The sequence below is a fragment of the Chelonoidis abingdonii genome, chromosome 2 (genome assembly GCF_003597395.2).
Source record: "Chelonoidis abingdonii isolate Lonesome George chromosome 2, CheloAbing_2.0, whole genome shotgun sequence".
Lineage (NCBI taxonomy): Eukaryota > Metazoa > Chordata > Testudines > Testudinidae > Chelonoidis > Chelonoidis abingdonii.
This window is the reverse complement of record NC_133770.1, coordinates 259,022,872-259,039,792: the sequence shown is the minus strand read 5'-3', so window position 1 is coordinate 259,039,792 and position 16,921 is coordinate 259,022,872. Positions and strand designations below refer to the sequence as shown.

At 37.7% G+C, this 16,921-nt stretch overlaps 1 protein-coding gene across 4 annotated transcripts in view; it reads right to left on the bottom strand.

The window, feature by feature from the left end:
• Positions 1-12,544: 12,544 nt before the first annotated feature.
• PLEKHF2 (pleckstrin homology and FYVE domain containing 2) overlaps positions 12,545-16,921 on the bottom strand; it is a 32,047-nt gene continuing 27,670 nt past the window's right edge. For all 4 annotated transcript variants that reach the window (XM_032763908.1, XM_032763906.1, XM_032763910.2 and 1 more), the window contains one exon: positions 12,545-15,950. In XM_032763908.1, the coding sequence (XP_032619799.1) occupies positions 15,187-15,936 (750 nt within the window). In that variant the 5' untranslated portion in view covers positions 15,937-15,950 and the 3' untranslated portion in view covers positions 12,545-15,186. The remainder of the gene's footprint in view (positions 15,951-16,921) is intronic.

Sequence of the window (16,921 nt, the reverse complement as noted above, 5' to 3'; positions counted from 1 at the left end):
GGGATCCCTATGCAGAGATTAAACACTTTTGACGTAAAGAACAAGCACTTAAGCTTGGATAGGAAAGTCCTCTTAGAATTACATGGGCAGTTCATAACACATGTGCTCCAAGTAGTGATCTCTTTGGTCATGGACAAAGTAACAATGGTAACACGATATATGTTGGGTTATGTAACAGTAAGACACAAACAGGCATTAGGCAATCTTCGAGCATTTCACACATGAAGCCTGGGGTGAGTCACAAGTTATTGCATCACTTTGGCAGTGATACACTAAAGGATGTCAGCATTGTTGTTGTAAAGTTCTAAATCCAAGATTGATATGAAACTCCATGAAAAATATCCTTCTGGTGGGAACATGGATACTAGCTTTCACCAAGGAAGGCACTTTGGCAGGTGTGGGAAGAGGGAGGGAGAAGGGAAATCTTTGTAACTGAGGGAGAGTGATAAGTAACAACTGATCATTCTTTTCTTGCTTACAATTATATAAAACAGCAATTCCATTTTCAAAGCTCTTTACAGTCTAATTTTCACAAACATACCCTGTGAAGTAGACAGGGATTAATTTCCCACCACAAACTCCCCTCCCCACTTCTGCATTTGGCAAAGCTGAGGTAGAAAGGTGAAATGACTTTCTCAAAGCCACAAGAGAAGTCAAGTCCTGGATTCATACCACTAGGCTAATGGCATGGTAGCTAGGCCATAGCTCACTGGGCTCAACATAGCTTTAACCCACTTCTGGCACAGTTCCAACAGAGAGGAGACAAGCTATCATGACCTCTCCTTTGAAATCCTCCCTACTAGCATTAAGAGAACTGAATTCAACTTTCAATAGCCCTGTATTTTGTTCTAAGCCCCCTTCGTCAGTCTTAATTTCCATTCTTGCCAGTACAGCCAACATAACTGGTGAATTTTAAAAGTGAGGCAATTCTTATGTACATTAGGATCATACAGATGAAAAGCACTCTATAAAGAGGACATTCATATTTTGATTTAGAAATAGGTTTTCAGTCTCAGTCTGACCGCTGAATTTAATTTTAATTGGATGGATACTAGAAACTCCCTTCACAACTCTCTACATTTTGCTCATTATGAACTTAAAGGGGTAAGCTAGAAGCTGCAACCGTTATTCCTAAAGATGACTGTACAGTTGCCATTTTAATCCAACGGGAGAAGGAAGAGTTCACTTAGCAATAGGTGTCTTCCCATCCTCCTCTAGTATTTCACACAATTGAAAAGCTGCAGTTAAATTTGATGTTAACAGTAGCAAAATGAGGACAGACATGCCTGGAACTACGTGGCAGGCCACAACATTTAACACAAAGGAGTGGCACTACCTGCCCATCACCCATACTCTCCTAAATGAAGTATTTAATTGGTTCCAGCATGGGGCTTACAGGGCTCCTTACCATATAACCCAGCCTACCTCCCAGGGCTGAGCTTTCTCTCTGATTTCCAATATTCACACTGACAGAGGGTACAGCAGGGTGGGGACCTCAGCCTGCAAAGGCCACAAGGTCTCACCCCCACTCACATGAGCCCAAGGCCCAATCACCAGAACCCCACGTCTTTTACCTCTGCAAACCGTTCATTTTATTTTTAAATGCCGTGGAAACCAGTCATGAGTTGTGAAAAGTAAACACCACCATCTCAGTACCTTACTTAGATACCATGTGCATGCCTACGTAACCCACTGTGGCTTGCAGATGCTGCAAGGAAGCCAAAACTCCCTGGTCCTCTGTCAGTTGGCCCATGGGAGAAAAAAATTTCCTTCCTGACCCTCTAAACAGCCGATTGGCTGGAGACTCCCATGGAAGGAGCTACCTATTGTCCTTTGGGAAGTGCCTCCTTCCCTTGTTACTGGAACTGTCCTCCTTTCACGACCAGCCCATCAATTTCCCCCATCCACTGTTAAAAAAATGCCACCCACCTACATCAGTTATGGAAGCTAGTTGTTTTCTTCTTACCCATTAAGATCCTAGGACTCAAAGTACCAAGTTTTTTATAACATTAAGGTCAGAATAGGTGTGAGCTCAATGATAATACTATTACAGAATCAGTCTCATTGTACATCCTGTTTTAAATAGTATCATTAGCTTCAGAAGAGAATCCCTAGAATAGTCTATGGTCCTCAGGGTCTATTTCACAGGAGTTATTTGCCCTTCATTCTATTTCAACAGAAAACTGCAGGGCCCTCCATTTTTCTGTGCTGATTTTTCAGATGACCCTAAAATGTTGGTCCTTTCAGTTGTTAAAGATCCTAATGCATTCATTTTCCAAGTGCAAGGAATTTGCCATGGCATCCTCCTCCAAAATCCCCCCCTCTATCACTGATGTAGTCCGTTATATGCCAGATGGTTCCCACCCTCCATCCCAGTACTAGCTGGATGTCTGTGGCCAGTGTGTCAGAGATAGGATCTTGCCTCATTTATGTAATTTGAATTCCAGAAGAGTGTCAGTACTTGCCTAGACTATCAAGAGAACTCACAGGTGGATCACCTCTGGATATGGAAGAAGGGAGCAATTATCACAGCTCCTCTCAAAGCCATAGTTCTGAAAAACTGCAAGAACAGAAACTGCGTCCAAGAAAAACCCCACATGAAGCAGAGCTGATGTAGATCACAAGCAGTGGAACATACGGGTTCCCCTTCCACACAGCTGATGACCTCTATCAAAAGAAGTTTCAAGAACACCCAAAAGCTAGTGAGAAGCCCGAAGAGTAGAGCTGCATAGTGGCAATATCACATCTTGTGCAAAGCAGCTAGGAAAAAAAAACCCCAAAAATACACACCATCTTTTCCAATCCCACTCAGGACATATTTAAGATGAAACATAAGCGTAGGTGGCAACTATGCAGAGTTTCCAAATGATTTTTAAAAACCTAACTGCCAGTTAATTTTAACAGATATTTACTGCTACACTGTATACGACTTTTAACATGCTACCAACTTTACCACAGGTCCATCAAAAAACCTAATCAAGTTAACAGACACCCTTCAGTATCTTGCTATTTACAGATAAAGCCTTTGCATCTCTAGTCTTAAGCTTCAAGGTAATTGAGATCAACTGAATTACCTTACTATCTAGCCTAAAATTCAGTCTGGTTCAAGCTTAGAACACGGCCTCACATGTACGACGCTCTTAGGAGATGTCCATCAAAGGCCCTCTGCAGGTATTTTTCATACTCAGACCCTTCCCATTTGGCTTAGTTTATTCATAGTCACTTAACTCCCTTATCCTTCGAACAGCTGAGGGTGAGTGGCAAGGGGGTCATAGCCAGGCCAAGTGGTCAACTTTTGGTCAACTGGTACCTTGTTTTTGTACAGCAGGAAAGTAGAATCTATATTACAATAAAACACAAAGCAGATCATACTACTAACTATACCTGTTCATAAATATACAACTTGTAGTATATACATACATACATATACACACACACAAAATCAATCATGTATCATTCTACAGCATTGGGGATTTAAAAAAACAAAACAAAAAGCTGTCTAGTCAGGCCTGAGAATATTCTCTCAATCCTGACCCACAAGGACCCTTCTTAGGGCTGAATTCAACCAGAGAAATACTCTTTACAGTACCTTTCTCAAGAGTGCCAAGGTGTAAAATTTCAGACACATCTTAAATGGACGTGTCTGAAATTCAATTTTCTCCCCACTTCACTTATTTCGTTGTCTGTTAGTGATGATACTGCTCTTCATTTTTAACCTAACTATGCCCAGGTGCAGCTCAAGCCTATGAATTTTGTTCTATGCACAGATATTATTCATTAGGCGATTAGAACTGTCTGTGGGTATGTTTATACAACAGCGAGGGGTGTGATTTGCATCTTGGACACTGTACACACATGCTAGATCTGCTTGAGTTAGTGCCTAAAAATAGGAGTGTGGCTGCAGCAGCATGGCCACAGTTCGAGCTAGCTACCCAAATCTGTACCCAGGGGATTGGGTGGGAATGTAATCAGGCACCTAGTCCAACCTGCTGCCTGTGTAGCCATGACTGCATTGCCAATGTTAGGCACAGTAGTGCAAGCAGAGCCTAGCTCATGTACATCTAACTGAGTTGGGAATTTTGCCTCCCAGCTGCTATGTAGACGTACCCAACTTGTGTCCCTCAATCTACTCTGGAACCAAGAGGCCCATTTTCCCTTTATTTATTTTCCTCAACTTGTTATTGTTTCTTTTGATACCAACCCATTTGTCAAACTGATATTTAAAAACCAAGAGGTAGTATGCTGAATCCTAATGAAAAGCTAGGGCATGTAAGTTATGTAAAGCTAGCTCGCTTGTTTTACATAAACCACTCCAATACAGGATTTGCTTTAAGGAACAGCATTGCAATGCTGATTCAATTTATCATTGATTATAAACCCCCCAGCCTTTTCAAAATTCTCATTCATTCTATATTTACATACTTTCTTAGTCCTTCATGATCTGCAATATTTGTCCTTATCAAACTACATTTTATGGAAATCAGCCCATTTTTTCAATTGGGTACAGTATAGACTATTTTGATCTTATGTTCTAAAATATTTGCCACAGCTCACTGCTTATGTGCATTAGGGGCCCAATCTTATCAGTAAGTGAGCACCCTCAACACTCCTTTGAAATCACCCAGAACTTTCATAATGGGCCCTTGATGAACATTCCCCATTACCAATCTGAAAAATGGAAGGAACACACTAAAATGTAGCATTTTATACAGAGTGCTATTCTGTAACAAATCTGTGTCAGTTTAGGACAAGACTTCACAGTTTACTGTGCTACACATCACAGCCACTCAAAACTTAAATGCAACAGAGGAAATAGAGAAGAGATTCTCTGCTTCAAAAGCAGAGCTACAGTTTGAGTTGCAGGAGAATCCCATGTAGGTGTTAGCAATAGAAGGCCTAAGGACACAAATGAGCAGTTCTGACACAAATGAAGGGCAGTAACACGCCAACCAACTTGTTGCAGGTACTACAGTAACTTGCAGTTGAAAGACCATGTTTAATCTTTACAAAATGTCTGCTCCTAGAAACAAGCTGTCATAAATAGATAGCTAAGGGTTAATGTTTCTTTTACCTGTAAAGGGTTAACAAAGGGAACCAAACACCTGACCAGAGAACCAATCAGGAAACTGGATTTTTCAAAGTCAGGGAGGGAATTTTTGGACTCTGAGTCTTTTGTTTGTCTCTCAGCTATGAGAAGCTTCTTTCTTCTTCTAATCTTCTGTTTCCAACTTGTAAGTACAGGTAGAAAAACAATATAGGCTTTTATGTTGTTTTGGGTGTATTTACATGTGTGTAACTTGCTGGAATGTTTCAAATTGGATATCTTTTTGAATCAGACTGTTTATTCATATTTTTCTTATAAGCAATAGCCCTGTATTGTCATCTTGTTACAGAGAATATGTTTATGTCTTTTTTCTTTCTTTTTTATATAAAGCTTTCTTTTTAAAACCTGTTTGAGTTTTTCTCTGGTTAAGGAGAAAGGAAAGACAGGGGGGAGGGGAAACACTACGCTCTGTGTTTAACTCTCCTAGTGTCCCAGGGCGGGAAGAAGCTAAGGGGGAGGAGAGATAGAATCTCTTCTGTTTCCTTGTATTTGGGGTTTGTCTCTTTGTGGAATAGAGGAGATATGCTTCTTGGTATTGTGATGTAAAGAGATTGCATCAATACTCCCAGGTTAGCCCAGAGAGGAAAGTCTGGGTGGGAGAGAGAGAGGGAAGGGAAGTGGGTTATTTCCCTTTGTTGTAGGCTCAGGGTTTCTGAGTCTTGGGGTCCCTCCAGGGAAGGTTTTGGGGAGACCAGAGGGGGCCAAAACCCTGGAAATTTTGGATGGTGGCAGCGAGATCAGATCCAAGCTGGTAATAAGCTTGGGGGAGTTTCATACAAGCACCCAGATTTTGGACGCTAAGGTCCAGATTTGGGAGAAAGGCTAATGATACAAGCTCCATCTGTTTATATCAATTTAGAGATTATAGGCAAAATTGCAACAATACAAACCATAATCTGTTTCTGCTTTCTAAATATTTAATACTATCTGCTGCTTAATTTGCTAGATGAAATTTAAGCTTTAGAAACTATAGTGTTTCTCCAGATCATTTTCAAACTCTTATTTCTCTGCCTGTTAGATGTGCAGAGATCTCAGGGCACAAGTGTCTCAGAGCCCCAAGCTTTATTAAACTCACTTCCACATTTTCACTATGCTTCAGCATTTTTTTAAATGGAGCAATTTAAGTGATTGGTTAGATACATATGAAATTTGCCTTAGTCAATGAGTTACTTGTATGTAATAATTTAAAAGAAAAGCCCATATTTGATGTTCCCCCTCAAGCTAGGGCTTTCAGCTTACAGAGGTAGTGTTGTTTAAATGCAGATACCTTTAGCTAAATTCTATTTTAAAATCATACAAACATAAGATGTCCTCTTTCCTTCACCTTTACAGTTCCAGCAAGGGAACCAGGAATTTTAGATCTTCTATAAATGTCTTTATACATTGTCACTAACAAGAGCTCTAAGGTTCATAATCTGAACTCAACTAGAACTTAGTAGACATGTATTTCTTTAATATGATCTCTGAAATTTGAGATGCTGGATCTGTTCTCTCTTTGATAAATAAAATTGATTGAGAGCCTTGAAGGATAGTTGCTCCAGGCACTGGCTCCAGTTGTTTCAAGTCAACATTAAAAATATATCAGATAAACAGCAATTGTAGCCTACTGCAAGTGAATAACTGGAAATATACAATACGAAGTGAAGAGATCTACTGCATGTACTAACGGCTAAACCAGCTTTTTAGACAGGTTGGCTCAAGGCACAAAATTAGTAGATATTCTCCGATTTCTTGTTACAAGAGATGTCATTTACTGCTTTCTTTCAAAATGAACTAGCTACCACCACTTTTAGAGCTGAACAAAATTCAGTATCACTGACTAGGAATACTCATGTATTTTCTAGCAAATACCTAAGTTAATAAGAGGTATTACTTCAAAAAGCATATAGACATGAACTTTTTCAAAGTGACTCCATTTATGCTATTCCAACACAGAAAAGTAACAGTGTGCAGAATGGATAAAAATCCATGGCTTTTTAAATAAAAACTTTTTTTCCATTTAAAACTGTGTTTTTTCTTATTTAAACGATTTAGATAAATGACAGAGTACACTAATAAAGTTTGGGGCCATACCAAGCTGGGAGCAGCTGCAAGTGCTTTGGAGGCTAGGATTAAAATTCAAAATGATCTGGACAAACTGGAGAGAGAGTCTGAAATTAAGTAAGTGGAGTACTTTTGCTTTTGTTCTTAAGAAGGAACAATCAGTTGCACACATACAAAATGGGAAATGACTGCCTAGGAAGGAATATTGCAGAAAGGGATCTGTGAGTCAGTGATTCATGGGCTAAATATGAGTCAACAGTATAACACTCTGCAAAAAAACAAACAAACAAACAAAAAAAAAAACCCAAACATTCTGGGATGTATTAGCAGGTGTGTTGTAAGCAAGACACAAGAAGTGTCTGATTAGGCCTCAGTTGGAGTATTGTGTCCAATTCTGGGCACATTTCAGGAAAGATGTAGACAAATTAGAGAAAGTCCACAGAAAAGCAACAAAAATGATTAAATGTCTAGAAAATGACCTATGAGGGAAGATTGAAAAAACTGGATGTGTTTAGTCTGAAGAAGAGAAGACTGAGAGGGGAACATGATAACAGTTTTCAAGTAAATACAAGGTTGTTACAAGGAGGAAGGAAAAACAGTGTTTAACCTCTAAGAATAGGTCTTCAGTTGCAGCAAGGGTGGTTTATGTTGGACATTAGGAAAAACTTCCTAACTGTGAGGGTAGTTAAACATTGGAATAAATTGCCCTGGGAGGTTGCAGAATCTCTGTCATTGGAGATTTTTAATAGCAGGCTAGACAAACATGTCAGGGATGGTCTAGATCAGTGGCTCTCAACCTTTCCAGACTACTATACCCCTTTCAGGAGTCTAAATTTGTCTTGGGTACCCCAAGTTTCACCTCACTTAAAACGGACCTAAATACAAAAGTGCCATAGCACACTATTACTGAAGAACTGCTCATTTTCTCATTTTTATCATATAATTACAAAATAATCATTGGAATATTAATATTGTACTTACATTTCAGTATATAGTATAGTATAAATAAGTCATTGTACGAATTTTAGTTTGTACTGTCTTAGCTGATACTTTTTATGTAGCCTGTTAAAACTAGGCGAGTTGCTGTGCCCCGTGGAAGACCTCTGGGTGAGAACCTCTAATACTTAGTAACAGCATGAGTGCATGGGACTGGACTAGATGACCTCTTCTGGTCTTTTCCAGTCCTATGATTCTGTAAATTAAATTCAAGTGTATTTTTAAATATTTAAAATTTGAAATTGACAACCTATGTTAAGGCTTAAATTTACTAAATTATAATCATTTAAATTTATATATATATTTAGCAGCTCATGTTTGCTGCCAATTTTTAAAGAAAGTCAAACCACTGAACTCAGTGTCTAAGCACCTGGAACCAGAGATGGCTGAAGTAATAATACAGCATTTGACAGCACTAGCCTCTTCTGCAGGTGCAGACAGAATAGTCTCTTAATTTCATTTTATTCAAGATGCTCAGTTCAATGACTATTTCATTCAAAGTTCAGACACCAATTGGGAGCTGAAAAGCAGGAAAGCTTGTTTTCTTCTTCCAATCTATGAATAAAATCTAGGTGCAAGGATACAATCTACTAGTTATGAGCAGGATCAGCTCAATTCACTAACTAATAGGACTGTCAAGTGATTAATTTTTTTAATCGTGATTAATCGCACTGTTAAACAATAGAATGCCATTTATTAAAGTATTTATGAATGTTTTCTACATTTTCAAATATTTATTTCAATTACAACAGACTAAAAAGTGTACAGTGCTCACTTTTTATTACAGGTATTTGCACTGTAAAAAACAAAGTATTTTTCAATTCACCTAATACAAGTACTGTAGTGCAGTCTCTATCATGAAAGTTGAACTTACAAATGTAGAATTATGTACAAAAAACTGGATTCAGAAATAAAATAAAATTTTAGAGCCTGCAAGTCCACTCAGTCCTACTTCTTATTCAGCCAATCACCAAGACAAACTAGTTTATTTCCATTTGCAGGAGATAATGCTGCCCGCTTCTTGTTTACAGTATCACCTGAAAGTGGGAACAGGTCTTTGCATAGCACTGTTGGAGCCACCGTCGCAATATATTTACCTGCCAAATGTGCTAAAGATTCATATGTCCCTTCATGCTTCAACCACTATTCCAGTGGACGTGCATCCATGCTCATGGGTTCTGTTCAATAACACTCCAAAGCAGTGCAGAACAAAGCATGTTCATTTTCCATCATCTGAGTCAGATCCCTCCAGCAGAAGACTGATTTTCTTTTTTGGTGGTTCAGGTTCTGTAGTTTCCTCAGAGTGTTGCTCTAAGACTTCTGAAAGCATGCTCCACACCTCATCCCTCTAAGATTTTGGAAGGCACTTCAGATTCTTAAACCTTGTGTCAGTTAGAAATCCCATACATGTACCTTCTTTTTTTGAAACCTACAGTGAAAGTATTCTTAAAATGAACATGTGCTGGGTCATCATCCAAGATTGCTATAACATGAAATATGGCAGAATGTGGGTAAAACAGAGCAGGGGACATATAATTCTCCTCCAAGGAGTTCAGTCACAAATTTAACATTTTTTAACAAGCATCATCACTATGGAAGCATGTCCTCTAGAATGGTGGATGAAGCATGAAGGGACATATAATTGTTTAGAATATCTGGCACGTAAATACCTTGCAATGCTAGCTACAAAAGTGCCCATGCAAATGCCTGTTCTCACTTTCTGGTGACATTGTAAATAGGAAGAGGGCAGCATAATCTTCTGTAAATGTAGTTTGCCTTAACGATTGGCTGAACAACAAATAGGACTGTATGGACTTGTAGACTCTCAAGTTTTACATTGTTTTGTTTTTGAGGGCAGTTATGTAACAAAAGAATCTCCATTTGTAAGTTGCACTTTCTGAACAAAGATTGTACTTGTATGAGGTGAATTGAACAACATTTTACCATTTTTAAAGTGTAAATATTTGTAATAAAAATATACAGTAACTCCTCACTTAACGTTATGTTCCTGAAAAATGCAACTAAGTGAAATGTTAAGCAAATCCAATTTCCCCATAAGAATTAATGTAAATGGGGGAGAGGAAGGGTTAGGTTCCAGGGAATTTTTTTTCCATCAGACAAAAGACTATATTTATATATAGACAGACAGACACACAGTATAAGTTTTAAACAAAATTTCATACTGGTACACAGCGATGATGATTGTGAAGCTTGGTTGAGGTGGAGGAGTCAGAGGGTGGGATATTCCCCAGGGAATGCCTTGCTGCTAAATGATGAACTAGCACTCAGCTGAGCCCTCAAGGGATAACACGTTGTTGTTAATGTAGCCTCACACTCTACAAGGCAGTACAAATGGAGCGAGGGGAGACAGCATGGCAGACAGAGAGAGAGAGAGAGAGAGAGAGAGAGAGAGAGAGAGATGCGCATTGCCCCTTTAAGTACGCTGACTCTACTCTAAGTATATTGCCTTTTTAAATAGATTAGCAAGTTGAAACAGCAGCTCCTGCCAGCAAGCTCCCTCTGTCCTGAGCCCTGTCGTGTCTCCCCCTCCTTGCTCTATGGAGATGGTGCAGGTGGTTCCAGAGAGCAGTTCCAAGGCAGAGGGCAGAAGCAGCACATGGCAGTGGGGGGAGGGACAGCTGCAATTGCTAGCCTGCTGGGCAGCTGCTGCACAGCCAACTTAGAGGAGTGGGGAGCTGATAGTGTGAGCTGATAGGGGGGCTGCCAGTCCACCCTGGTTCCAAACCCCCACCAGCTAGCTCCAATGGGTTGCTCTTTGATTTCAATTACAACACAGAATATATATGAAAACGTAGAAAACATCCAAAATATGTAATAAATTTTAATTGGTGTTCTATTGTATAACAGTGCAATTAAAACTGTGATTAATCCACAGCTCTACTAACTACACAAACAGTACTTCCTTAGTTTAATAAATCAGTTTTAAATGTAAAAATGTATTGATAAATTCTCTTCTGTATCCAGCACGTTTTTTAAAAATTAAAATGACATTTTTGTGCATTAATTGAATTTCTATCCACAGCTTGAACAAACCATAAGTAAAAGATTAATCTAATTCTAATAAAAAACTGCATAGTTCACCACTTTCTAATGCAATAAAAAAATAAAAATTGAGTATCTGAATAAGTGTGTTAAACTATATATAATTCCTTAAAAAAAAATACGTATAGATACAGTGTATCCTCTTAGTTAGCAAAAAAGCAACAAGTTTCGTGCAAGTTTTGCTATATTTAGTTGCAAATCATTTTAATCATTAACAACTAACAAGAATCAACCTCTCTTTAGGAAGATAACTAGAAAGCACAAATGCAAAACATGATTAAGATCTATTTAAATCAAGGCTTCCTGATTTAAATTATTAAAATTGATTTAAACCACTGATTTAAATCAGTGCACCCTGCTACTTTCATTTCTTGCTTAGTCTTATTTTCAACTGAATCTGGTTAACTACATAAATCATTTATGAATCCACATTCTGCCTATTCTGATTTGTGAGTTTTGATCCCTTGTATTAATTGCTCCCCACCAATTTATTAGATTTAGCCACTTCTGAAACTGAACCTACTTGCATTTAATTTACTTAGGCAGGAAAATAAAGTATGCTATTACTGTGGCCTGGTCTATACTGCAAACTTAGGTTGACGGAACCAGCATTAAGTGGATCTAATAATGTACCCGTCTACACTAGCGAGTCCCTTCTGCCTAAGTTACCTGTAAAGTCTACTTCTGTACTCCACCTCTGCATGAGGTGTAGCACTTGATTTGACATCCATAGATTGACCTGGGGATAGTGGAGACCAGGGGTCGACAACCTTTCAGAAGTGGTGTGCCCAATCTTCATTTATTCACTCTAATTTAAGGTTTCGTGTGCCAGTAATACATTTTAACATTTTTAGAAGGTCTCTTTCTACAAGTCTATAATATATAACTATTGTTGCATGTAAAGTAAATAAGGTTTTTAAAATGTTTAAGCAGCTTCATTTAAAATTAAATTAAAATGCAGAGCCCTCAAGACCGGTGGCCAGGACCAGGGCAGCGTGAGTGCCACTGAAAATCAGCTTGTGCGCCGCCTTTGGCACATGTGCCATAGGTTGCCTATCCCTGGTATAGACACTATGTTGTGTAATTCGAACAAATTGGCCTCCAGGACGTGTCCCACAGTGCTCTGCTGTGACTGCTCTGGACAGCACTTTCAACTCCATTGCACAGCAACCAGGTACACAGGAAATAGCTACTCTCCTGTCAAAGCCTGGGAACTTTGAATTTTCATTTCTTGTTTGATCAGCATAGAGAGCTCTACTACCCATGTTTACCATGCTACTGCTGTACCCTTTGTCACTCTTGAAGGCCTGTAGTTAAAGAAGAACTAACACATACAGGTTTGAAGCTACACCATATATTTGTAAGTAAAGTAAGTAGACTTGACCGAAAACAAGTTTACAAGTCATGTATTGAGCCCTTTGAAGAATCTGAAAGTACAAGACAATTTAAAATTATTTGAAACACCACAATGGAATATGCATATTATCAAAACATTTTTATGTTCCCTAAAAGCTTTGACTGTTATACATTAGTTTCAGATGAAACAATGATTTTTCCTCTTTATATGTCAGTTTGGTTACAGCTTTAGGAATCAGTGCAGCATAGTACAAGTTTTGTTAACAGATAATGATGGATTTGCGTAGGTGCAAGAACATTCTGCAGAAATAACTTAAGAAATGTAAATGTTTCCTCCCAGAAAAAAAAAATAAAAGTGCTGAAGACGTACGTGCAACTTACAAATATACTGAAAAGATATACAAAGGATGGAAATCTGAAACAGGGCAAATGAATATTAATTTTTTATCACAGCTTAAGAAAAGAAAACTAAAGTATATCAATTATATTGTTAATCATTAGCACAGATATTTACACAGAAAGTCTCTGAATTATGTTTCTATAGAAAAACTAAGCTAATAAAATTTAGTCTCCATTTCTGAACAGAAATATTGTTGCATAAGCACAAAGGTAAGATTTGTTGCATGAAAATACTCCTCAGAACATTTTTCCTTAGTTCTGCAAATCACTGTTTCCTATGAATCAAGGTATGAGCACACTGATTTATTTCAGCTATCCTTTAAGCGCACACTCCCATTTATTGCTTATCAGGAAATATTAATGAGTACCCCTGTTCCGTAAGCCCTAATTACAGAAAGTGTTTCTCCCCTTTCAATATTTATTTTAAAGCAGATCAAACTTTTTACTTTTGTGCTTTTTAAAGAAAATAGTATCTCTCTGTTCAGTTTAAAATTATAGCAATTCTTATGTTAATTGCACTCTTTAGCTAGCTGGCTACTGAATTGAGAATTGTTGCTTTACATTGTAATTTTGCTAAAAACATACAGTTACAATGTACAGATTGGGAGACTAGTGCAATATGCAGCATTGACTGTTTATTCAATAAATACTTTTAACCCAATTATTGCCAGCCAAGGCAACAGTGCAGAAATTGTCACTTAATAAACAAAGATCTATATATAAATTTAACATTTTTTTATAAAATCAGTTGCTACTATATTCCTATACAATTATTTCAGAGGTTTTTTCACATAAAAATTGTCTATTATAAAAATATAGAAATGTCAACATGTTTAGGATTTTACAAATCTTCACAAAGCTAACTTTTACATTTATATAGGAATATCACACTTCTGTAGAAAATAACTTCATAAAAGTAAAGCGAACTGAGACATTTTCTGCACTGACTATTTTGTAACTTAGTTACAGCTTTCTTGGTCATGAGTACATATATGTTTAAAAGGAAATAATCTGCATTCCCCTTTTAACTTGAGGTCAGTTGTGTATAAAGAAGAGCCATTTTTACAAAGATGTTCACAGATTGGTCAGAAATTTTTCACACTAGCTTATTTAAAAATAAATTCCAATCTTTACCTAAAAATACCTCCCGCTAATGTGAAACAAACAAATTAGTGTTGTGTTGGGAAGCAATTCAGAACAACTTAATGAAGTTCAGGAACAAAATGTTAAACCAGTCAAAATTTAACAATGAAATTTCCAATTACTATTTCTGATACCTATAAAATATAAAAATGCAAGAAATCTTAGAACTATTTTGAAGAGAAACAAGATTGTATAACTATGTGGAGAAAGTCAGACTAAATTTATCCACCAGAGATAATGACCCTGTAATTTGATGCATGCGAGTAAGCCTCCACAACTTTTGTGGAAGCCCACTCAGGTTTGTGGGAATTTGCACGTGTACTGAGGCTGCCCTCACAGATTAGGTTACATGATTGAGGTCATACTCACTCACTGCATTGGTGTGAATACATTATGTGCTTTCCAAAAACCTTATTTTACCACAGCAATTATTTTCAACAGCACCATCAATTTCTCAGATATTTGTGCCATGCAAAGCCAGATAGTATGCAACAGGTTTGTTTCTTCCTGAAACACCACAATCATTACAAGGCACTGCTTGTCATAAATAAATGCAAAACAATTCCCCCCCCCCCCCGCAAATTAGTGACATTTAAAGTATGAATATATGTTACGAAATGTAAATTCAATTTCTCATTACATAACATGGTTAGAAAAAGCTAAACATTTGATGGAATTAACCAAAATATATTTATCATAGTTTCATGCATGTTTATTTTCCCATATAAAAAAAAAACAAAACCAGAAATGATAAAGTATCACTATCAAACAATGTAGCATGGTTGTTAAATAAAGAAAGCTATGCTGAATTTTCCAATCTTCAACAAAAAGTCTACTCTAGACATAACTCAAGTATAAGAAGTTGGAAAATTATCTGATATTTGCAACAGTCTATCCCTGCAGAAGAGTGAAAAGCCTATTGTCTAGAGCATTCATATTGAGGCACATTGTAGTTGAAGATACTCAGGCAAATTTTATGGCTAGAATAGAATTTCAGAGGAGTCTGGCTACAGGTTTCCCCCAAAAGCAGCTCTTTATGGTTCAAAACATCAATTGCAACGCCTGAAAACAATATTTGGTCCTTAATCACTGCTATCATCATCGTCATCATCATCGGATACATCATTTAAAGGGGACTTAGGTGACTGGCTGTAAGAGTCTGACCTAGTGGGCTGACAAGTGGTCATCTCCCCAGTAGAAAGAAGATCATAACAGAAGTCACAAATCCGCACAGGCTTGGAGGACTGACTGGGAAGAAGAAACCTCTTTTCAGAACAGGGTCCACATACAACAAAGCCACATTTGCGACAGTGGTGACGACGATTGACAGGTGTAAATTTTGCTTTCTGACAACGCATACAAACAGTAGCCTCTGAGTCAGGCACCCAGACAGCTGCGTGTTCATTACTGGGAGTTTTCCCACTTTTGGAAAGCAAATCAGAAACACATTTATTTATGTGGCTCATCCATTCAGACTTCTCTGTGGCAGTGGCAGCATAAACTGCAAAAGATTTTGTTGGTGTCTTAATAAGCCACCCATTCCGTAAGTCCCCCTCATCTTGGATGGAATCAATAGTGACATTTTCCAGTGGAATTATGTGCTGTTTATTGTATTTTTTCTTCTGGATAACAATGTTACCATAGACAAGAATATCATTGAATAAGAAAAACTGTCTTGCTTTAGGTTTCTTCCTACACAGCTTTGTTAACACTCCTTCTCCAATCAGAACACGACCAGGAATAGTCAAAGGTTGACCAGCTGCTCCAAAACAGTTTTCCACTATACTTATTCGTCTAGTATTTGCTTCACTGTTTGCCAAGCGATCCACCATCTTTTACAGGTATCCTAAAACAAAAATTAATATTGTTAGAATAAGACTGATTCACAAAAGCATTCTATAGTCAAATAATTTAGTAAAACAAATTATCTGAAACAGCTAACAAGACTGATGGCTTCAGGCACTGCTAACTGATAGCACTTTTTTATTAAAATCCTGCTCAGGTCAGTAACAATTAAAAGTTTCTATCAATGGATGCCTTTTTAGTAGGCTATTTGACAGAAAGTTGATCTGTCTAGTTCCCAATGGACAGGTGTCCACACCACAGAAACCATCACCATAAATGACACCAATAGCAATCTTGTTGAGAATATTAGGAGACAGGGTAGGAGACTGAATTACCCTCCTTACCCCTAGAGGTGGTCCCTTCTCCAGGTACGGATAAATGCCCATTAGTAGACCAGCATAGAAAGACGTGCACAGCCACTCCTGAGCTGTACCTGTTCTCTAGATTATATTTCCAAATGCCTGATCTATTTGCAAGCTCTAACATTCACAAATTTGACAACTGATGGTTTGTTTAGAAACTGAGTTAACACCAACAGGAACAACAGAGGACAAACTAGCATAAATATTGTTAATATAGCTAACCATTATCTTAATTCTTAAGTGTATCTAGTATTGTTATATGTATAGTATATAAATGTATATAGTATCTTACATGTATATAGAATATTGCTAAGTTGCATTGTACATACATTTCAGTCATGGGCTGAAAATTCTACACCTGCCTACTCCTCACTGTGAAGTTTGTCTTGGTGAGAATAGGTTTCTAATCAATCAATTTCCACAGAATTGAAGTGCTCAAAAAAGTTTCTAGCCTTTATGGTTGCACAGATACAGTAGTCTTTCAAATATGAACAAAAAGAAAAAACTGTTGTGAAGGTGTTTTCATGCATCTGCAGATAGTTTTTCAGTGCATCTTCTATTGTTCAGAGCTTTGCCAACAGGCAGAAAAAAGGAAGTGAAGGCTGATTAG